At 43.9% G+C, this 22,839-nt stretch overlaps 3 protein-coding genes and 1 pseudogene across 7 annotated transcripts; 1 reads left to right on the forward strand and 3 right to left on the reverse strand.

The window, feature by feature from the left end:
- Window positions 1-84: 84 nt before the first annotated feature.
- LOC109778523 (uncharacterized) lies at window positions 85-5,208 on the reverse strand. 5 transcript variants are annotated; one of them, XR_002236584.4, is made up of 9 exons: window positions 5,042-5,208; window positions 3,267-3,406; window positions 3,099-3,158; window positions 2,940-2,990; window positions 1,746-1,810; window positions 1,443-1,524; window positions 1,210-1,280; window positions 387-501; window positions 85-282 (listed from the first exon to the last, which is right to left on the reverse strand). XR_002236584.4 is itself a non-coding variant. In XM_040401376.3 (9 exons), exons 5-9 carry the CDS (start codon window positions 1,779-1,781, stop codon window positions 211-213), a joined length of 363 nt encoding a protein of 120 aa, XP_040257310.1. In that variant the 5' UTR covers window positions 1,782-1,810; window positions 2,940-2,986; window positions 3,099-3,158; window positions 3,338-3,406; window positions 5,042-5,208; the 3' UTR covers window positions 85-210. The 5 variants fall into 5 exon arrangements, 4 of the variants coding, with proteins under 4 accessions (XP_040257310.1, XP_020192676.1, XP_020192675.1 ...); XM_040401376.3 differs by having other exon boundaries at window positions 387-488; window positions 2,940-2,986; window positions 3,338-3,406; XM_020337087.4 differs by having other exon boundaries at window positions 387-488; window positions 3,338-3,406.
- Window positions 5,209-5,726: 518 nt separating this feature from the next.
- LOC109778491 (serine/threonine-protein kinase-like protein CR4) lies at window positions 5,727-7,601 on the forward strand (annotated as a pseudogene).
- A 2,416-nt stretch (window positions 7,602-10,017) lies between these two features.
- Window positions 10,018-12,775, reverse strand: LOC109778524 (L-type lectin-domain containing receptor kinase SIT2). The gene has a single exon (XM_020337088.4). The coding sequence runs from the start codon at window positions 12,286-12,288 to the stop codon at window positions 10,300-10,302; it is 1,989 nt and encodes a 662-aa protein (XP_020192677.1). The 5' UTR covers window positions 12,289-12,775; the 3' UTR covers window positions 10,018-10,299.
- A 3,303-nt stretch (window positions 12,776-16,078) lies between these two features.
- Window positions 16,079-20,879, reverse strand: LOC109778526 (dihydrolipoyllysine-residue succinyltransferase component of 2-oxoglutarate dehydrogenase complex 1, mitochondrial). The gene is made up of 13 exons (XM_020337089.4): window positions 20,671-20,879; window positions 19,074-19,131; window positions 18,953-18,992; window positions 18,737-18,804; window positions 18,567-18,641; window positions 18,432-18,487; window positions 18,285-18,329; window positions 17,911-18,177; window positions 17,723-17,817; window positions 17,081-17,171; window positions 16,894-17,004; window positions 16,609-16,803; window positions 16,079-16,510 (listed from the first exon to the last, which is right to left on the reverse strand). Exons 1-13 carry the CDS (start codon window positions 20,713-20,715, stop codon window positions 16,319-16,321), a joined length of 1,338 nt encoding a protein of 445 aa, XP_020192678.1. The 5' UTR covers window positions 20,716-20,879; the 3' UTR covers window positions 16,079-16,318.
- Window positions 20,880-22,839: the final 1,960 nt, after the last annotated feature.

Consider the following 22,839-nt stretch of genomic DNA (forward strand, 5'->3'; position numbering starts at 1 on the left):
TATTTTAAATCATGAATATATTTTTCTAATCCATCAACATTTTTTGAATGCACAATCAATTGTGCAGTAGGTGTTTTAAAATACTTTAGTGTACTTAATGATATCTTCATTGTGTATAATTAAAAAAGTTCATCGTATACAAAATAAACTGTTGACAGTTGTATGTCTGTTTTTCCTGAAGAAAATGGGTCGGGCTGTTCATGTGACCCGTCAAGCGACTAACAGCGAGAAAAGGTTGAACCGGTCGCTTCTATTGTCCTTTCCCTGACCTGTCAAAAGCACCTGACAGGAAAAAAAATCAGCAAAAAATACAAGCAGAGACGACATGGGAGAGAGTTGGAAAGAAGAAGAAACATGGCAAGGGCGCATGGGAGAAAGGCAATTACCTGGAGGAAGAACACAAGCAAGCACTTGGGGGTCACAAAAAGATCATCCACAGGTACATGAAAAATCTTCAAATCCTCTGTTGCACTCTGCTTTTGGTCACTCTGTTTTGAGAGACTACATTAGGTCCAGAATAGAAAACAAAGCAGGAAAAACATGTCACTAATTAGTCATAGTACAAAAAGATTAGGGGACTGAACTTAGTGATGCCATTCAATCAACAGTGAAAAACACTGGGGAGAAATAACTCAAGCATGCATGACATAGATGAAATCCCAACTGATGTAGTGACATTACTCTCACTAGATAACACTAGAGCATGATCAGACAAGATGAACACTGTGGAGATAAATACTGCCATCATGCCAAATTAAACAGTAGAGCATGATCAGACAGGATGAACACTGCCACTGTTAGTTCAGACAACAATTCAGTAGATACAGAAAAGAACAAATTTAGGGAACACCAAAAAATTCAGGAGCACTGCCACTATTGCTAAGAAAATTTTACAGTAATAAATTCCTTGTTTTGCAATTGTACCGACATTACTTCAAAACTCTAAATGGCAGGTGCAAAGCAAGCAGAAAGCAATGACTGAAGATCTACTGTCAATGTCACAGGAAGTCCTCATACTAAATGTGAGTTATAAAATTCCCATAAATAACAAACAAAAATACTGGGAAGATCTTTATATGCCTAAGAAGTTGATAAATTGAAATGAATTACTGCAGGAATCATACTCTTTACTGCACTCCTACAATTGGACATCATATACAAGGTAACAAAAAAGGGCAACAAACTACAGAAAGTTGCTCTGGATAATACCTGAATTTGAAACAGCAAGAGGACAAAACAAAAACTATCTTGTTGCTTGCAGGTACACTCAGCAGGAGGACCTGCAAACATGAATCACCAGAATGATGGAATCTTCAGCAAACAAGCAGAAATCAGCTACAACTCATTAGAAGACACAAGATTAAGTGAAATTCCTATCTGAAACAAATACACAATTTAGGGTATCGAAAGATAAGAGAATAACAAAGTATATTTTGACTTACTCAACAGACATGGCAAGAAATGCATGAAGACGATCGAGCAAACCAAGAGGTAGCAGCGGAAGCTAATCCTTGGGAGGTGGCCCTGTTTGAGAACATGAACATACAACAGGTAAGCAAACTAAAAAAATGATGTGATCCAAGTATACATATTGTATATTGGAAAATGTTGGAAAATTAAATCTCACTAACGGAGAGTAAAAATGCAGATGAATGATGATCCTGAACCTACAACTACAGCAAGCACTGACAGGAACCAAAGCAATCAAGAAGAAAGGGGAGAAACAGAGGACTTGCGTCAACAACCTGAAAGCAATGCCTTCCTTGGAGAAGATGATTCATTTCTTGATGAAGATGACATTGAAAAGTTCCTACAAAATGAAGAAGACGCAGCATCAGAGGGTAATTTGAGGAACACTAGAAATACAAAGGGGGATACCCCAGCAAAAATAACAACACACAATCAACCCGAAAAAATGAGAAAAGAAAGGGAAAATTACACTGAAAGAATTATGGGTACAATTACACTGTACAAATGCATAAGATTACACTGAGCAAATGCATAAGGGGGTAATACAGAGTAAAATCGCATTGGATTACATTGGGACTAGCATATGAAATTACACAGTAATTAAGAGTAAAATTACAGTTTAAAAAGCAACAGATTATAGTATACATTATGGGGAAAATTACACTGCAGAAAATGGAAAATAGGATTACAGTGTAACTACCATACAAATTACACGTAAAATTATCAGTCAAATTATACAATATAGACATGGGTAAAATTACATCGGAGGGAAATGGTATATGATTACAGTGTAACTACCATACAAATTACACAGTAATTATCAGTCAACTTACTGTGTAGAAAAGGGCATCGGATTACAGTATAAATATGGGTAAAATTTCACTGTAAAAAAGGTGTAGGGTTACCGTGTAACTACCATACAAATTACACAGTAATTATCAGTCAAATTACTGAGTAAAAAAGGCATCGGATTACAGTGCAGATATGGGTAAATTTACACCGTAAAAGAGGTGTAGGATTACTGTGTAACTACCATACAAAATTACACAGTAATTATCAGTCAAATTACTGTGTAAAAAAAGGGGGCATTCGGATTACAATGTAGATATGGGTAAATTTACACTGTAAGAAAGGTGTAGGATTGCAGTGTAACAACCATACAAAATTACACAATGATATGGGTAAATTACTGTGTGAAAAAGGCATCGGATTACAGTGTAGATATGGGTAAATTTACACTGTAAAAAAGGTGTAGGATTACAGTGTAACTACCATACAAAATTACACAATGATTATATGATTACAATGTAACTACCATACAGATTTCACAGTAATTATCACTCAGTAATAAGGGCATTCAGATTACAGTTCATATAGGGTAAAATTACACTGTAAAAAAGGGTGTAGGGTTACAGTGTAGCTACCATACAAATGACCCAATGATTAACGGAAGAGAAAAAAAGACTTACAACATTCCTTCTGCCAGCAGATGATAATTTTCTCCTTAGGTACTTGACTTTCTGATCAAAAAACACAAAACGTAAATCATCAAACCAACATATGAAAAAAAAATGGATTAAAAACATCAAACTCTTCATCATCACCAGAAACATGAAAAAATGGCTTACATTATTCACATAGAAATTGTAAAGTGCTTTATCAAACTCTTCATCATCACCAGAACAACCCTGCAAAGGGAAAAAAAATCAGAAAACAAGAACAAAAATTAATAAAAAATAGAAAAATAGAAAAGAAAAAGAAAATGAAAAGAATATAAGAAGACAAATAATAACTACCAAAGACATAGCATTAGAACCATCATCAGCAAAATCATTAGGCACATAAGGGTCTTTCAAAGAATCAGTACTCTCGACTGAAGAAACTAGGGGAACATCCTTGCGACAGACTTTCCGCACTCTACCCATTGAGATACTACCTGAAAAACAAATAGAGAGAAAAAAATGGCCTCAAAATATAGAAATGCAAATAGTGAGCTGAGGGAAAAAATACACTGTAAGAAAAAAAAGGGTAAAATTACAATGTACAAATGCATAAAGCACAGGGTGACTAGCATACAAATTACACAATAAATACAGGAGAAATTACAGTGTAAAAACGCATCAGATTACAGTGTAACTAGCATACAAAATACAGAGTTATTATGGGTAAAAAATACTGTGCAAAAGCACAACAGACTACAGTGCAGGCTTCCGAATTGGATGCGGGCGACAAAACAACCTTCAGCACAAAACGTGATGTAAAGGATATTTTACAAGCCTCACGTCACTAAATAGAGACAAATCCCAGAGTTGTTAGCAGAACCAAAATTGACAGATAAATTCCCAAAGAACTACCGAAGTAGTAGTTCACAAAAGCAAGAGCATCTGCTGCCAAACATATGACCAGTTTACTGAATCTTACTCGCAGATCAGGCATCTGCCACCACACATGAGTGGTCAAAAGCACCACAGGTTTCACAAAATCAAGACTGCACAATCTTATCCATCGACTGCTTAGTAAGGTTCAGAAAAATAGACAAACATAAGTCATGGGATCATTCAGATTTCAATTAAACATAAGACTGCATGGCTGCACAACAAACAGGGTGATCTGCGAGGCCACTCATGCATAAAGCACAGGGTGACTAGCATACAAATTACACAATAAAATACGGGAGAAATTACAGTGTAAAAACGCATCAGATTACAGTGTAACTAGCATAGAAATTACACAGTTATTATGGGTAAAAAATACTGTGCAAAAGCGCAGCAGATTACACTGTAAAATATGGGCAAAATTAAACTGTAAAATGGGGCATCGGACTACAGTGTAAACATCGGTCGAACTACACAATAAATCATGGGATAGGATTACACTATAATTTCACAGAAATTATCGGCCAAATTACTATGTAATTTACAGTATACTACCACCCAAACTACACAGTAATTATCGGTGAAAATAGTGTGTGAAGCACAACAGGGTAGCTACATTAAGAGACTGTAGGGGGAAATGATAAAAAGACAAGCTATTCCCACGGTAATTAGAGGGAAAATGGTTACACAGTGATAAGGTTCAGGCTATAAAACGAGAAACACTGAAACACTTAAAAGCAAAAACATGCTGCAGTGATGCTCTATATAGGAGTTGTAGATGAACTCTGGAAAAATCTCAGTTACACTAATACTGAGTGTGAATCACTGAACTCGATCCTTCAGAGTTCAACATCTACTGGATCCACCCCTCAAAACTAAACCCTACAACACCTACCTCCACATCAACAGCAAGAGAAATCTAGCGTTCTATGCCTACCTCCACATCAAACAGCCACAACACTGCCTCCAAAAAAATGTCCTACGGGATCCTAACCGGGAGGGATTTGGCCTCCGTCCACAGCAGGAAAAGGAAGACACGCCGGACTACACATGGCACGCTGCAACCTCCTACGGCACAACCATGGCGGACTACAAACACCACGGAAACAAACTTCGCGGATCCACAAAATCCCCTAGATCTGAGACTACACGGCCATGAAACCACGGGCAAAACGCGAGAGACAAGGACAACTAACCAGGGCAGCCGGCGAACGAAGAGAAGAGGGAGAAGAAATCAAAATCCTGCGGTGGATGAGCTCAGAATCGCCATGAACTGAAGCAATCGCCTCCGCCTCCTCCGCCGCTGGAGCTCTCCCCCTCTACCTTATCAAAATGAGATAGGGGAACGACACCCCGCTTCTACATTCAAAAACGACAAAGGCCAACAGTAAACCGGCTGGGGAGGGCAGGGCCGAGGAAAATGGGCTAAAAGCAGAAAACCGCGCCCGGTAAGAAAACCAACACAAAGCAAGACAGGACCGGGCGCGAATCTCAGCGCGAGATCAAACGGACACAAAATTGAATGAAGGCGAATTGGAAAACAGTCGACTGAAAAATAGCAAATCCGTTTAGTTTTGGGTTTTGGGCTTTGACAAATTGAAATCAAACAAATAGATTAACAATGAAAAAAATGAGGTTGCGCTCACATCATGCTTAGATGTGAGGTATTATCTGAAATGTAGATGTGTAGACTCGATGGGGGTGCCGTAACATCACTGTTGTCTTTTACTCCGCCATGCCCTCCAACCCTTCGCCTTCAGTGGAGTTTCGTGGAAGCCACACTCGTCACCTCGGCCGGCCGCAAACCACGACCGCAAAGGCAAAGCGGCTTGGTCCGCCGACTCCGTAGGAATCTTAGCGGCAAACCCACACACTCGGCCTTTCGCACAGCCATGGCGCTGTTGACGGGGCTGGGCCATGCGGCGACGGTGGCGCAGCTAGTAGGCGCGGACGTCGGCGGGCTCATCTCCATGACCATGCAGGCCGCGCTAACGGCTCAGCAGAACAGGGCGGAGTGCGAGCAGCTGGCGCGCCGGGTCCTCATGATAGCGCAGCTGCTCCCGCACGTGCAGCTGGCCGACGACCCGGAGGCAGTGGCGTGGCCGCTGGCCGGGCTGGGCGAGGCGCTCTGGGACGCCCACGAGCTCGTCGTGTCCTGCCAGGGGAGGAGCGCCGCCTACCAGTTCGTCATGGCCGGCAGGACGGCCGAGAGGTTCAGGGAGGTCCGGAGGTGCAGGGCAGGATCGACTCCTACCTCATCCTATTCCCCGTGATCAGCCACATCGGCATCACACGCCGGCTCGAAAGGATCTACGACATCCTCGTTCCAGACGACGACTCCACCACCAGTGGTGAACCGGCGTATCCACCTCCACCACGACTGTCCCACATGCAGGTACGTTTCTTGACAAGATTGATACAAAAGTTAATATATTTTGTGATATAAGGAGGTACGTACGATACTTTTCGAGAAATGACGGATTTTATTGACTCAAAATGAAGCACATATATGGCGCATAATTTAGCTAGACATGCTTTCATCTCGATCTCTTTTATTTTTTGGATGATGATCCTCCTTGTTTTATTGTTACAGATGTGATAAACGAGGTATTGTTATTTAAGAGGAAATAAAGTGCGCCAAGAAGGCTTACCCTAAAAAAAACTCTTGTAGTCTCTTTTTCAAGAGCCTTCGCGAGAGGTGGCTCGGGAGGTAGAGGTACGTAGTGCGGCATGGAACCCAGGAATTCACGTTGGCGGAAATCGTGGCTGCCACCAATGGCTTCGCCCGTGACGCCATGATCGGCTATGGCGGCGGTGGAAGAGTGTACAGGGGCAGGCTTCATGATGGTCGAGAGGTGGCCGTCGAGCGCGTGAGTAGCCTACAATCAGACAACATACAGCCGGAGCTCGAAATCCTGTCACGGCTCCGACACAAACACATCGCCCACCTCCTTGGATCGTGTGTGACTGCGGCCACAGACAAGAGACAAAAGCGCCTGCTGACCACCAAGCGAAGAAAGGAACCCGAAGAGGAGCCAGAAGGGTTCATCGTCTACGAGTACATGGAGAACGGCACGCTCTACGACCACCTGCACCGTAACCAGGGCTCCTCCGCACCAGCACCGGCGAGGGTGTGCTGGAAGACGCGCATAGAGGTGCTCCTCTGTGTGTCGCGCGCCATCAGGCACCTGCACTGTCCTGCCGAAGAACCGATCATCCACCGTGACATCAAGTCAAGTAACATCCTTTTCGACAACGGTTGGGTGCCACATGTGTCGGACTTTGGCTCGTCACTCACCTGGCACGTGGCGAGCGTGAAGGACTCGGGGTTGGGGTGCCCTGTTATGGGCACATTTGGGTACGTGAAGCCGGCGAGCAACGTGTACAGCCTGGGCGTGCTGATGCTCGAGGTGTTGACAGGGAAACGGGCATTTCTCCAAGGGGGATTAAAGATAAAGGAAGATCTAGCATGTTTTGCATCTCCCATCATCGAGGCTGGTGATATTATGGAGTTGCTGGACAAGCGAGGAGCCAACACCATTGCAGTTGCAGGCGCTGAAGCGTGTAGCGCAAATTCTTTACTCTTTTGCATTCGATTCTAGCTATTTCGACTCTGCGCCAAAGGCAAGGCACAGGCAGGTAGGTACAACCCAGTGACCTGAGTGTGTGACTCGTCACAATCATTATGCACCAACAGGAGAAATGAGAAGGGGCGATATTTTACAAATTCGACACGCTATTTTTCGTTGTGTTCTATGTATGCCACGACATACAGTTTTTCCAAGCGCAATGCGGGTATTCACAATTCGAGGTTAGTTCAGCTTGTGCGGTTTTAGTATTATGCCTTTTTTTCACCCCGAGGATCGGAGATAGGTCGAGACACAAAAGAAAAAGCTATGGTCGACAAGCTGAAAAGACCCCGATGCAACTTATGTGTTTGTTGGAAATCCTTATCGTTTGTGTGTTCTTGTCAATAGTCGGTTTATTCGATGAAACAAATCGCTCCATTTTGCTCTAGCGCAGTTTCTCCCAATATTTTTTCAAGTTTTTCCAGATGTTGGTTTTTTTAGACAATTTTCCAGATGTTGGTGGCATTGCCATGGATGGATCAAAAAGGCTGAAAAAGCCGCTTTGGCTCCAGCGCCTCCGCCCACAGTAAAAGGGACCTCCTAATCCACGCACCGGTCGGAGGATACCCTCCAAACGCACACCCCCTGCACGATTTGAGCCGACCCATTGTGGGGCGCAGGCACATTTTTTTATCTTTTTTTCATTTTCTTTTTTGTTCTCTGTTTTGACTAATTAATTTTATAAACACCAAAAAATTTCCCAGGTTTTAAAAAATGTCCGTGAATTCAAAAAAGTTAATTTTGAAAAACTGTTAATGTATTCAAAAAATGTTGGTGAAATAAAAAAATAACAAATTCTTCATGAATTTCAAAAAAATGTTTGCCAAATCAACAAATGTTGGGGAAATTTCAAAAAATTCTCACGATATCAATGAATCTTCTTGAATTTAAAAGTTGTTGACGAATTTGCAAAAAAAAAGGCTCGTGAATTCAGAAGTGTTCAGGATTTCAAAAATGTTTTGGAATCTCAAAAATTATTCATGAATTTGAAAATTGTTCTTTAGTCTCAAAACAATGTTCAGGAATTCATGAACTGTTCACAAATTTGAGAAATGCTATCAAGTTTCAGAGGAGGTTCATGAATGTAAAAATTATTCCCATATTTTAAAAAGGTTTCACATATTTAAGAACTACTCCCTCTGTCCCATAATGTAAGACCTTTTTTTACTCTAGTGTAGTGTCACAAAATGTCTTATATTATGGGATGGAGGGACTATTTCTGTATTTTACAAAAGTTGAGGAAATTAGAGAAATGGAAAAGTACAAGATATAAAAATTAGAAGAAGAAAATAAAACCAAAAAGGCTGATAATTTTTTTTAGGCAAAAAAAAGCCGATAGAGAAAACACAGAAAAACGAAAAAAGAAACGGTTCAGGAAACCGATGGGAGGGAACACACAGAAAGAGAGAGAGAGAGAGAGAGAGAGAGAGAGAGAGAGAGAGAGACAACAGAACTGACAAAATGGGCCGGCCCACTACTGCGGGGAAGGGTGCGCATTTGGTCGTTATCCCCAGACCCGTGCGCGGAATAGGAGACTACAGACGTTTCTCAAAAAAAAAAAACTCCAAACTGAACGCCATCAGCACCGGCGCGCACACCCCTGCAGCCCTGCCCTAACAACGGCCGTCCGTCGCCCAGCCCGACGCCGCCCCAGAGCCTCGTCCCATTCTCCATCCTCGGGGTCCCTTAGCTCCGATGCTACCGCCCGCCACTCGCAAAAAAAAAAGAAAATGCTACCGTCCAGCCCCAGCGCCCCCTTCTCCAGCTCCGCCGTCCGCCCCTGCCTTCCCCTGCATACCAAGGTAAAATATTTTCTCCTGCAATGGGAAAACCGGGAGTACGGATTCGTTCCTCCCCTCCTTGATACGGCGAGCTAGCCCGCCAGCAACGATTATATGCAAAAGCTTGCATTTGGAGACGAATTGTCTGGATACGACACTACACTATATACAGTCAGTTGGCACTTGGTTGAACAGAGATTAGTTTGGGTGGTGGAACTATATACGGTTAGTTTCTTTTTTTGGAACATAGATGCAGTTAGTTGGCAGTTGCAAGAACTGGATAGTCTATTATCCAATGCTCCAGTTAGTAGTTGCTGTAAAACAAAACTAGGACACTTTGTCAGATCTGGTGTTGAACTGACTCCAACTGTCTGAACTCTCATTGTTTTCTTAAATTGAATGCTAACCTTCGAAATTTGTTTTGTAAATTTCCAGTATGATCTTGGCTGCTTAAATGCGAACTGTGTTAATCACGTATGGAGGAACGCTTATGTTTTCAATTGCTTGCAGTGTCACGGGCCGAGTCGATGATGCGCGGTTTCAGGGCTTGCAGTGTCAGTAATTAGAATGCAAGTAACCCACTGATCACAGATAGCTGGACCCCCTAGTGGCCTGCTCAAACTAAGAAACGGTCTTAACTCTTAAATAGGTCTTGGGGTGAGGATTTAAGAATTCTTACAGGACATGATTCACCAGCCTACAGTGCAGAAAAGAAAAACTGACTCGGCCCTGCAGTAAAATTGGGGTACAGTCTTGCAGAAGTTAGTGTAAGCTTCCATCTGAATGTCATTTATTAGTTGTCCCTCCAATTGCAGTAGAGATTTGTTGTTTACAATGGCTAAATACGTAAACCTAGAGAAACTAGTACAAATAACATTACTCGTATGACAGGGAGGATAATTCATACAGTTATCTGTACCCTTAGTTCATACAACACTATACGTGGTTTTCACGCGTGTAACTAATCCTTTATGTGGAGAATTCTACAACAGAGTATATCTGTAAACATAGATTATTACAAGAAACCATATAGCTAAATATGCATCATCTTCCTCCAGAAAGTCCTGTTATGGTCGTCGCTACAGAAGGGCATGACAGGATATGCTGCCCAAATTCTTCATCCCTGCTAGTAAGGCTCAAAAAACTTGATTGGAAATCCGGGAGTAGCACATCCTTTACAAGGTATTGCATCACTAGGCGCATGCATGGCCTAGCACTTGGTACTGGGTGAGAGCACAGCAAGCCAAGCTTTAGTACTAACTCTGCTTCCTCCCTGACATAATCTTCTAATTTTGGGTCTACCGTTTTGAGGAGCGAACCGCTCTCCCATGCATCGACCACCCAGTCTGTCAGCAGCACTGGCTCGCCATCAGAATCATTCACCTGTATTGGACGCCTCCCACAAGCAACCTCCAACATGAAGACACCGAATGCAAAGACATCAGTTGCCTTGGTTGCCCTTCCTAGCCTAGCCAGCTCGGGGGCAATGTACCCCCAGGTGCCAGCCAAATGTGTGGTGTGGGCATCTGTACCATGGTTGTGTAATCTTGCCAGACCAAAATCACCTAGTCTACCGTTCATTTCATTATCGAGGAGCACGTTGCTCGCTTTGATGTCTCGATGGATGACCACCTTCTCCCAGTCCTCGTGGAGGTAGCAAAGACCAGATGCAATGCCTTTTATAATGTTGAATCTGTGAAACCAGTCGACAGTCCGCTTATCTTGACCATGCAAAACTCTATCAAGACTGCCATTTGGCATGTAATCGTAAACCAGAAGGAGCTCGCTCTTGTGTCGAGAATAACCGAGCAACTGCACAAGGTTGCGATGGCGGAGATGGCCTAGGATGGTTATCTCAGCTATGAATTCCTTCATCCCCTGCTTTGACTCTGGCGAAACCCGCTTGATGGCAACATCTTGCTTCGAGTTTTGTAGCAGCCCTTTGTATACCTTTCCAAATCCTCCTTTCCCAAGAAGCATCCTGTCACTGAAACCGTTGGTCGCAGCGGCAAGATCTTTGTATGTGAAGGATGATGACCCACAATCGATTTCCCACTCACCACTTTTCCTTGCCTTCTTCATATAAACATAAAGAGCAATGATAATGACAATTGTGATGAACACTGACAGAATAACAACTGTTGTAATAACACCCCCAGAGATATGCGAGCCACTTTGAGCACCCAATTGAACCTGCGAGCCACTTTGATCATTCCGTCGAACATCCTGTATAACTCCAGACAATGCTGAGTAGTTAAGTGGTTTGGCCTCCCCATTTGGATTGAAACTCCAGCCAATAATGCTGTGTATGGAACTTAGGGTGCCGGTTGCAGAGGCAAAGCCAACATATACCGAGCTTGGCAAAATAGATGTAAGATTGACAGTGCTGGATAGCAGTGGGCGCTGAGGCTTCTCCTCTAAGTAAGGTGCTAAACTGACATTCACGTGGTGTGAATTGTCATCATAGTCCACCCATACTTGCATCGGTTTACCACTAATAAGTGACAAGGGGGAGAACGTGCCATTTGGGGTGTAGTATCCAGCAGTGTGGGAGTTGATAGAGACCAAGGTGTTCACATCGATTCCAACATGATTAGCATCAATATCCCCAAATTCGCTATTTCGGATGGTATCAAGCTCGACGGCAAAGAGATGATTTGTGACATTACCGATGTTTTGAGAGTTGAAGATGCCCATGTACTGAGACGGAAGGGCATCCAATAAAGAGTCTGCTGTAGCGGAAATCGTAAAGGCAAGCCCATATCCGCCTAAATCAGAGTAAGAGGGAGTGATGATGAACACGAAGGTTGTGGAGAAGGAGGAAATAGAGTCAAACCGGCTTCCGTAGTAAGCGTGTCCTACACTCTGGGCAGCACCATCGGTTAGCATGAGAGCTCTGCCTGCGATTGAAGCTACACCATCAATAAGGAGCATGGCATGGGAGAAACCGTCATAGGCGAACCCATCGTTGGCATAGGAGGCGGAGGTTGGGGTGAGGAAGAGGAGGCAGAGTAATAGGGAGTGAGGCAGCATGGTGGTCTCAGGGATGGCCGGGTGGGTTATGAAATATGAATAATCGAGGCAAGTGCCAAAGAACTTAAGCACAAGTAATTCCAGAGTCTATGTCACGTTTGGTTTTCGGTCAATATGGTGGGTCCTACTGGAGAAAAGTGAGGCCATTTGATTGGTACACAACTAAACATCCAACACATCAAGAGGGGAACTGTACATTGTTGACCGACTTTTCCACTAAAGCACGAGGGGAAAAGTATTACTTTCTGGAACAAATCAAGCAGCATTTCGTTTGTCTCAATGCACCAAATGCAAAGAATTCCACTTTGTTTCCAGAGATAGCTCAATATGTTTTGTTTTTGTCAGGAACACACACAAAAAAACTGCTTTTCCTGAAGAAAAAGAAAGCCTTCAGCACATGATCAATCGCAGCAAAATAAACATATTCTTCAAGACAGGTAAAAGGGACATACTCTTCAAGAGAGGGACAAGTTTGGCATACAATTCCAACTGAACACTATGCAGTCAAGACAACTTCCAGTAGGATGTGATGTGCCCTTACCCTTGGGATCAGGGCACCAAAAATGTTGACTGGTCAAGTCTCTGGCTCTGGGTGGATAAATGGAAGAAGATATGTTTTTGCTCGCCACCAGCCTAGTAGATGAACCACCAATTGCACATTTGTTTGCTTTTCTGCTCCTTAACTTCTTATATACATGGCACAAACGACTTGTTCGCTGTCAGTCCTGGTATACATCTCCGGCTGTGTTTCGTCTCTGCTGTCCCTTGCTCTTGATGTCCTGAAATGCGGCGCTTCCGTCGGCCGCCACCAACCAACCACCATGTAGTATGCTGAGCCGCCAGACTGCACCATTGGCCGTCGCCACCGCCCACCAGTGTGTCTAATTTGGTGACATCGCAAAGCACAGCAGGTCAAATTTGGTAGGCAACTCCTTAATTTATTCGAATTTTGTTATTCAAGTGAGTCAAAATTTGTTGGATGTTTGGTTTTTGAAGTGCAGTTTTGAACCTGTCATTCTGAACTGGAGTCCTGAGTGCTGGAACCTGAAGCCCTTCTTCGCACTTCAAATACGGAGTCCTATAGTCTTGTTCGAGCAAACTGAACTTGGTGTCGAAACTCGAAACCCGAAGCTTTCTCAGTATACAGTTTGATTTCTGTTGTGCATTTTCTGGGATATGGAGTCGTGTAACTCGAGCTATCTGATCCAAGAGAAGAGACACTCAAGCTGGTCCAACTCTGTTAATCATTTCAAGTCTTCGTTCTGCGCATTGGAGAGGTAAAACTGTTGGGCCGAAAATTTGCTTGACAAGCCAACCTACTATTGCAGCCATTCAGGCCACCACAGATCGCATGCATATCAGGTTCTCTCTGTAAGCAATATAAGACGTTTTTTGCAGTTCAGTTTGATACGGAGAGAGTATTGTTCATCCGTTGGGTTGCTTTTGCCCAGGTGCGATACAAAAAGTAGAGATCAGAACTGAACTTGGTTCCTGGAAAGCTCTGAATCCTGAGTGCCATGGAAGAAAAACGGAATGGGTTTGCAGCAAACTGATTGACCAGCCTCCCCCGTCCTCTGAAAAAACAGCGAGCCTTCGTTCAAAGACAGAGGAAAGTTCAGGAGAATATCATGAAAGTGGCATCTGTAGTTCTAGACAGCTTGAGAAAACAGAAGGGGGGGGGGGGGGGGGGGGGGGGGGAAGACACCTACGAATGGGCCGAATTACCAACGCAATTTAAAATGTTGTGAGATACTCCTATATTGTGAGTATATAGGATTACCAATAGTTTGATTTTTTTTCCCCTAGTTTCTTAGTAGCAGCCTCAGGAGAGGAAAAAAGAAAAAGTTCAGGTGCACCCAAAATACGGCAGGAGTGAGATAACTTTTTCACTCGGTGCACACTCTTCGTGCGTGTAGCGTTGATGTGTGTAAAATGCACTGCTCAAATTAAGAAACGGTCTTAAAAGAGATGAGACCACTGGATACAGATGTACTGTTGCTGGACCCGTCTTATCCTAATGTGGGCATCCTTGACCCTGCCACTTTGGTAGTAGAACGGTTCATGAAGATAGACACTGGTAGTACTATGTGATGAGCATCCAGAAACAAGCACGACAGTGGACACCCAGGCTTCTCCCCGCTCGGGATTCCTGGCCGTCGGATCTTCCTTTGATGCATTCTGGACCGTAGGATCTCGCTCGGGAGAGATCTCGGCCGTCGGATCAAGCCGGATCACTGCTACAATGAATAGTGATGAATAGTAGCCTCCATTCGATTTTTCTTACTGACTTTTCTTACTCCGGGTTTACTGTCTTACCTCGCTGACGTGTGGGGTCGACCCCTGGTGGGCCGCACCGGTCAGCGACTGTGTCTGCGAGCGTGGTCTGTGTGTTATTTAGTGTAGAAGTATTCATGCCACCGCCTGTAAAACTGGATGGCCGCCGAGTCCTCCCTTTGCGCGGTCGCGCCGCCTCCCCTCGTCCAGCCCTCTCCCCGACCTCGCCGCCCCACACACACCTCCGCTCGCCCAGCCCTCTCCCTGACCTCGCCGCCCCACCCACATCGCCACCACCGACGCCCCTCAGACCTCGCCAGCGCGGACCTCTCTCCTTGTCTTCCTCGTACCACGGCGCCCGCAACCTCCTCCCTCCCGTCAACAGAAGGGGAGGAAAGAGAAGAGGAAGAGCGAGCGCGTCAGACGGCGGCCATGGCGGCGCCGTCGTCTGACCTCGGCCTCCAACTGCTGACCTCTGTCCTCGTTTTCCTCGCACCACGGCGCCCACAACTTCTTCTCCCTCCCGTAAACTTCTCCGGGATCTACAACATCGACGGCTACGGCAGCGCCACGCGCGCAATGGCTGGGGGCTCCGCCGGACACGGCAGTCCGTGCGCCCCGGCCTGGATCCCCATGCGTTGTCTTCCCCGACGGCATGTTTCTCCTTTGGTCAGCAGATGCTCAGAGTCTTTTTATTGCTGTCTGTTTTCTGAAGTTAGTGTCGAAAAGACGAGATGCCTATTCATATTCATATATTCAAATGGTATCTCATCTGTTCAAATTTGTTTTTTCAATATTGTTTGTCATGCTTAATCTGTGTTGGTCTGGATGCAGACTTACACCTTGGACCTGCTTGGCAGCAAAAAGATGAACCAAACCCAATGTGATTCACCATGTAGGCTTTTTTGGTGGAGCAGAATGACAAAGCTTCCGAGAATCAGAGGTAGTGTAGTATAGCTTAGGACAACAGAGTTACCTTGTGGATATGTTGGTGTAGAACCAAGTGTACAAACATGTTTCCTTGTGATTGTTTTGTTTTGGTTATGTTCTGGTGCAAATGGTTTTTCCATATGAGTTGCTCGCCGTGAGGCGGGCAACGCGCGCCACTTACTAGTTAATATAATCAGGCCTCGCAGTCATGAATTAAGAATTATTGCAAGTGTAAGACACGATTGACCAGTCTACAGTGCAGCAGTGCAGAATATGAAAACCGACTGGATCTACAGTGCAGATTACTACTAATACGGATGTATCTAGACTTATTTTAGTTATAGATACATCCATTTTATTCATTTATAGGACAAGTATTTCCGGACGGAGGGAGTACTAGTGTTACAAAAGCTGCAAGTTTCCGTCTGCATCCTCGATCGATGAATGTCATTTGTTTAGTACCCTCCAAGGCTCCGATTGCGTCAGAGCCTTGTTTACATGGACTAAACATTCAACCCTACAGAAACTACAGAACAGGCCAGCGGGTACAGGCCAGCAGAGAGCATAACGCATTGAAGAAAAATAATGACCAAAAGGGCACCATATATCTATTGCTCTTGCGTTGAAAATTAAAGCAAATTTTTAGTTTAGGGAACTACACCCCGAAGCTCTGAACGAAAACGGGACAAACGCGTTATCATATCCTCAACTCAAATCTCCGTCCTTCTCAGGACGCAACTCTTTGTATCAGTCAAAAATTTGCACGGTATTATTTTCCAGACAAGCACGAGGCACTTGGCAGCAAAGGAGATCGGGCGCATGGGGCTTATATGTCAAGGAGCAGCCTCCGGGGGTCCTCGACGACGTCCTTGATGCGGCGCAGGAAGTAGACGGCTTCTCTGCCGTCGATCAGCCTGTGGTCGTATGTCAGCGCGAGGTACATCATGGGCCTGGCGAGGATGCTGCCGTCCACGACCACGGGGCGTTGCACGATGGAGTGCATCCCAAGAATCGCTGACTGCAAATAGACAAGATACCGTGTGTCTCGGATGAGTATCTGCTATGGAATGCTGTTTAAAGATTCAGCTCAGCACCAGAAAAGAAAGGCAGCGGTACCTGTGGGGGGTTGATGATGGGCGTGCTAATAAGGCTTCCGTAGACACCACCGTTGGAGATGGTGAATGTTCCTCCCGCCATCTCGTCAATTGACAGCGCCCCCTCAGTAGCCTTCTTTGCAAGGTTGTTTATCCCTTTCTCGATGTCAGCAAAGTTCATTGTATCAGCATCTCGGATAACCGGCACCACAAGACCCTGAAATATACGAGATTTGCATTGCCAGTGAGATAATAGCCCTAAAACCAAGGAATGCAGCATGCTGACAACTATATGTTATTCTAGTACCTTGGAAGTGCCAACAGCAACACTAACGTCGACATAGTCTCTGTATATGATGTCATCGCCGTCAATGACAGCATTCACAATTGGCTGGTTCTGCAGTCCAGAAACAGCAGCCTGCGAAAGCCAAACAGAATCAGCATAATTGAATAAAATCAGCAATAGTTAGGCGATGCATGACATTGGACATTACCTTGACAAAGCAAGACATCAGACCTAGTTTGACACCATGCTTCTTGACAAATTCATCCTTGTAGTCAGACCGCAGCTTCATCAAATTGGTCCTGCATCATAATATCAATATTAAACAAGTGATAAATAATATCTACATATGCGAGTTATTGTAATAACAGTTGATGGTGGAAAAATATGATTGATTAAGTTCTTATGTACGAATAGATGAGCATATGCTGAATCACATATTGATACCCATATTAACTACAAGAAAATAGTATTATTGTTTTGATCAGGAATACAAGCAGACATTTCTGTGACCACTCTTATATAAATCATTATATTGCTAGTGGATGGCAACCGGTAATATAGTGACATGCACCCTAAAATGGTGTAGTTAAATTCCTCACGATATGCTAGATGGGGACCAGATGTCACCATCTCACCATGTTCAACAATTGTACAGTGAAGCATTCATACCACAAGAGTAACAACATAAGATAAGATAAAAGTGAGATCTAACACGATAGCACACCACATGAACAAATGTTATAATAAGAAAAGAGATTACCAACATGCTTACATATCAACTTCACTAAATTTGGTCAGCACCACATGAACTAATGTTAAATAAGGAAAAAGAAAAGATCAACACACTTACATGTCAACTTCATTGAATGTGGTCAGCATTGCAAATGTGTTCTGGGAATCCTTCAAACGGTTGGCAATGCGTTTCCTAAGCCTGGGCATTGGCACCTGCAGTTACCGTTGTAAAAGATTACAGACAAATCCCTTTAAAACTGATTCCATGCAACTTTACAACTTTAAGTCATTGCAGATTAGCCTTACCCGTCGCTCTCGCTCTTTTGGAGGGAGCTGTGGTTCTGTAGGGGAGGTTTTTGAAGGAGTTGGCTTTGGTGCCTGCTTCTTGGGAGGTTCTACTTTTGTGGGTTTCTCTTCTGCTTTTGGTGATTTCTCTTCAGCTTTTACTGGAGGTGATTCTTTTTGGGGCGCCTCCTCAGATGGGGCAACATGTGTTTCAGCAGGTGCTGCAGACTTTGATACGATAGCAACTATGGTGCCTGGAGTAACAGTATCACCTTCACTAGCAATAAACTGCGGAGCAATGGCATTAAGAAAATTAGCAATTTTGCTACAGCTCAGGTAGAGGCAGACCATGATAAGAAGCACAAGTGGAAGCTAAAAAGAGAAAAAGTATCCACCTTTTCAATAACACCAGCTTCAGGACTAGAAACATCTATGGTGACCTGGAATACAAAGGAAAAATATGTTTTATATTAAAAATCATAGGCACTCGATTTGACACATATTTAGAGTACAATTCAAAATGATTAAGAGAGGCACTAAACCTTATCTGTTTCAATCTGGGCTATGGCCTCGTCAGCCTCAACTCTATCGCCGGGTTCTGTATTGAAGAAGGGTTAATAGAAGGGCCTTCACTCTCACAGAAAGAGAGAGAGAGAGGGGTGGGAGAGAGAGCATACTCTTTAAGAAGTTAGCAAGAGTTCCATCAGTTACAGATTCACCCATGAAAGGTACAACAGCTTCAAACTTGTCTCCTACAGAAGGAACAAAATGAATCAATTAGCACATTTTCAGGAGCAATTTATAACAGTGTTGGACATAACCCAAAAAAGAAAACAGCTGCCATTACCATTGTCTGATGCGAATGACCTACTCCAGAGTTGGTAAGGAGAGGCATTTGGGAAGTAATTGTTCCTTCTAGAAATTTAAAAGAAACGGCCATTAGTAACTAGCTCATTGTATGAAGAGGACAAAATATCTAACATCTACGATGATGATGATAAACAACGAAGTTGTCAAAAACGCCTCTACAGAATACAACCAAGTACAAAAGTTTACCACCTACCTTGTCAGCTTTGAGCTTTGGGGACCAACTGGAATAAGACCTGCAGAGAGCACAAAGGTATTAGAGTCATCCATAGTGAACCAGTGATCAAAATCCAAATAGCAATTGTTCAGCTAATAACCTGAAAGTTGACTGCTGTAGTTTCTGACATGTGTGTAGCTCCTCAGGAGGCCTAATGTCTGCAAGTAAATGGAAACAGTGAGCACAAAAAGATAACATAAGAAAATAATCCATGTACTCGTATACTCTGTGAAGACATGTTGCATTAAGTATAATGTCTTGTATCTGCTGTATTGCTAGTTGCTACAAATGATCAAATGAAGATAAAGTAAAGTAGTGAACCAATGAGACCAACAGCGGCAAGCAGGATTACCACCAATATGAACATTACAACTTAGAGCCTAGATCTGGAAAAATGCACACCATAATGCCCTTGTTATTAATATTAGCACAACATGGAATGGGGCAGGGACAAATCAAACTTTATGACAACAGATTGCATTTAACAAGTCGTGTAGGGTATGAAAAAATGCAACATAAGCATAGATCATATACTATGTAACTAGCAGCCAATCAGACATATCCAGTGTTTGTTAATTGCATGCCCTGATGAAACACAAATGAGTTCCTATCTGTTAGCAAGAACTAGACAAAGCAAACAATCCTACCCCAGATATTCAAGTATGTGCAACCTATTCTAGATTCTCCGTTCCACACAAGCACAGAAATGGGGGGGAACAGCAAGGTGCTTGCATACTCTGCGAAGATATGTTGTATGAAGTATAGCATCTTACATAAGATGTATTGCTACAATTGATCAAATCAAGATAAAGTAAAGTAGTAAACCAATGAGACCAATAGTGGCAAAATCAGGATTGGTGCCAATATGAACATTGAAAGTTAGAGCCTAGGTCTTGTCAGATGCACACCAAAATGCCCTAGTTACTAGCATGACATGCAATGGGATAGTTACAAGTCACAGTTGATGACAGCAGATTGCACTTGACAAGCAGGGTAGGGTGTGAAAATTGTAACATAAGCATGAACGATATACTGTCTAACCAGCAGCCAATCGAACACATAAAATGGGACAAGGACAGGTCACATACATTTTATCACAACAGATTGCACTTAACAGGTAGGGCAGGGCACGAACTATGCAACATAACCATGAACAATATACTATGGAACTAGCAGCCAATCAGACATATCCAGTGCTTGTTAATTGCATGCCCAATTCCTATCTGCTGCCACGAACTGGGCAAAGAGAAGGATCCTACCCCAGATATTCAGGGCTGACTGTGCAGCCGGTTCTAGGTTGACCGTTCCACGCGAGCACAAAAACGGGGGGAAACAGCAAGAGCACTAACTGGAACCCTAATCTGCGCGGAGAGACCGAATCACGCCGAGCGAGGCGCGTCCCGCGGGCCTCGCTGAGCGCCCGTCACCCCAACCTTACAGGATGCAGCAATTAATCCCCTCCCCAACCAACCCAATCAGGCATCAGAGATCCCCAATCACGCGAGGAAACAGGCCTGCGAGAACACGCCAAACGAATCGGGCCGGTCGCATCGAGGCACGGAACCACCCGCGCGAACCCTAAATCCCCTCTCCCCCTCGGAATCGCAAAATCGCACGGGCGGCCGCGGCAAATCGATCGGGGTATAGCAGTGCGGGCGCGCAGGGAGGACGAGGAGGGAGAGGGCGGGGGGACTTACGGGGCTGGAGCGTCGGAGGAGGCGGGAGGCGATGCGGGACGCCATTTCGCCGGCGGCGGCGGCGTCGGGAGGGCTGTCGTGCGGGAGAAGAAAGGGCGGCTTGGCTGGCTGGCCGAGAGAGAATGAGGGATTTGGTCCTCCTCCTCCTCGATTCGTTCGGCCTCTCTGTCTGACTTGCGGACCGGGCGCAGGAAGGAAGGTGCCGCGCAATAATGAGATCTGGAAGATAGAAAGGGAAATGGGAAACGCTTCTCCTGGCCCCACCCGTCGGTGGCCGCGGCAGGGGGGTGCTCCTTCCGGTCTGGCCCACGAATGGACATGTCGGTGCTTCCAAAATTCCAATCCTCGGTTCGGCCCACATTTGTTTTCTCTTTTTCGTGTCACTACTTTTTTTTTCTCGCGAGCACGCAAATTACGTAACATTCCATTTATTTTCCAAAATTTTGTAGTACTACTTTAAAAAAAATGGGATTGCTTACCACATATAAGAGTAGGTCTTTTAGAAGTTATGATATCTAATTGTTATTTCTTTGCTTGCAATTTTCTTATTGGCAACTTACCAAGCTGCCGCTTGGTTTACGGTCATTATTTTTGCCCCGCTCCATAAATAACTGAAGAAATTACATAGATTTCAATTATTTTTATCGCGTGAGTGCAAAATAAAGCATTGTCAAAATTATTGCTATTAGAGTTTCATTAGCCATATTGTTATTCTTTATTTTACAAAAACGTTAAAATTAAGCTTTAAAGGTATACTTGATGTTAATAATTTGTTTTTCCCTAAAATTCAGGTCAGCTTATACTTTGATTGATCGCTTTACAACTAACTGATCCTTAAATATGCCATACACATGGTTCCAGTCAATCCTAAAAACTTTTTTTCGAGATTGTATGATTCAGTTTGCTTTATAGTTGACTGAACTATACATGGGCATGGCTACGTTTCATAATATATTTCTTCCTAGAATATGCATAAGCATGTGTATCATATATTAATAGGAGAAGGGGGTACAGAGCCCACCCACCAAGTTACAAGCAAGGCACAAAGGCCTTGTTACAATGTGAAATACTAGTTACACCCCCGCCTATACAATTCTGCTACGAAAGCTTGCATGTCCCGCTTGAACAACCTAGCCGTTTGCCAAACTTTGCCCTCCTCGATGATCATCATGGCAACAGTTTGGATTTGTGGCGATTTGTTGGTGAATACAATGTCATTACGGTGTTTCCATATCTCCCAAGCAACCAAGAGCTTAAGCGTGTTGAAGTCCTTCATGTACGGTTGTGATGCTCCATGTGTTACGATTCAAGGAACGGCTGTGATGCTCCATGTGTTACGATTCAAGGAACGGCTGTGATGCTCCATGTGTTACGATTCAAGGAAGCAACTGATCCGCGTTTGTGGGTATCCAATCGTCATGGCCCCAAGCCGCCATTACAACACTACATTTCATAATTGGTTCCACATATTCTTACAATCTACTAGACATTGAAGTCTCAATGGATTAGTTATGTAGGTTCACATATAAGAACTTTGGGTAATAAAAGTAGCATACACCTAATTAAGATGTTTCTCACGCATTTGCGCATGCCACTGTGCTAGTTATTATCAAATAAAAATGTACTTTTGATTTGAACGTGTGTACCAAATTATGTATGGTTCTGAAGGTGGCAAGTACTCTATGTGATGGGGGCGGATGCCCCCCCCTCCCCTTCGACCTTCACATAGGTTTGCTAGTGCTACAATTGTTTTACTCCATTAACAGTACACTAACATCGATCTTGATAGCTCGTATTCAACGTGCGCCGGATGCATAGACGAATTCCACATTGTGTTTCATGCAACCACCTGTTTCATGAGAAATGCATGAAAGAGATGGTGGCATGAATCCTTCTCCGTTTCCCATTGTACAAACAATTACTCGGGTAGTCATGTCATGTTCGTGGAAATGCAATGATGTAGGAATGAGAAACTCTGTGGCATCTGATGAAATGTTGTATCATTTATTCATTTTGCACAAATACGATTGTCGAGGACGAGGGTGAGAGGGCGACCCAAACCCATGATTTTGAGAAGCTTGGGGAACAAGTCCACACCCCGGAACGACAAGATGCATATCACCTTATCATTTTTTTTTTGCAGATGCATCAGAATCTTCAAGATCATGA

The sequence above is a fragment of the Aegilops tauschii genome, chromosome 2 (assembly GCF_002575655.3).
Source record: "Aegilops tauschii subsp. strangulata cultivar AL8/78 chromosome 2, Aet v6.0, whole genome shotgun sequence".
Classification (NCBI taxonomy): domain Eukaryota; kingdom Viridiplantae; phylum Streptophyta; class Magnoliopsida; order Poales; family Poaceae; genus Aegilops; species Aegilops tauschii.

What these genes read in the sequence shown, in the direction of transcription:
- LOC109778523 (XM_040401376.3), bottom strand. Translation starts at nt 1,781, where the DNA reads ATGAATCATCTTCTCCAAGGAAGGCATTGCTTTCAG. An exon ending in TTTCTTGCCATGTCTGTTGA is followed by an intron (nt 1,281 to 1,442) that starts GTAAGTCAAAAT and finishes TCATGTTTGCAG; the next exon opens with GTCCTCCTGCTGAGTGTACC. An exon ending in TGCTTGTGTTCTTCCTCCAG is followed by an intron (nt 283 to 386) that starts GTAATTGCCTTT and finishes TTTTCCTGTCAG; the next exon opens with GTGCTTTTGACAGGTCAGGG.
- LOC109778526 (XM_020337089.4), bottom strand. Translation starts at nt 20,715, where the DNA reads ATGGCGTCCCGCATCGCCTCCCGCCTCCTCCGACGCTCCAGCCCC. An exon ending in CTACAGCAGTCAACTTTCAG is followed by an intron (nt 18,993 to 19,073) that starts GTTATTAGCTGA and finishes TGCTCTCTGCAG; the next exon opens with GTCTTATTCCAGTTGGTCCC. An exon ending in AAGCTGGTGTTATTGAAAAG is followed by an intron (nt 18,178 to 18,284) that starts GTGGATACTTTT and finishes ATTGCTCCGCAG; the next exon opens with TTTATTGCTAGTGAAGGTGA.
- LOC109778524 (XM_020337088.4), bottom strand. Translation starts at nt 12,288, where the DNA reads ATGCTGCCTCACTCCCTATTACTCTGCCTCCTCTTCCTCACCCCAACC.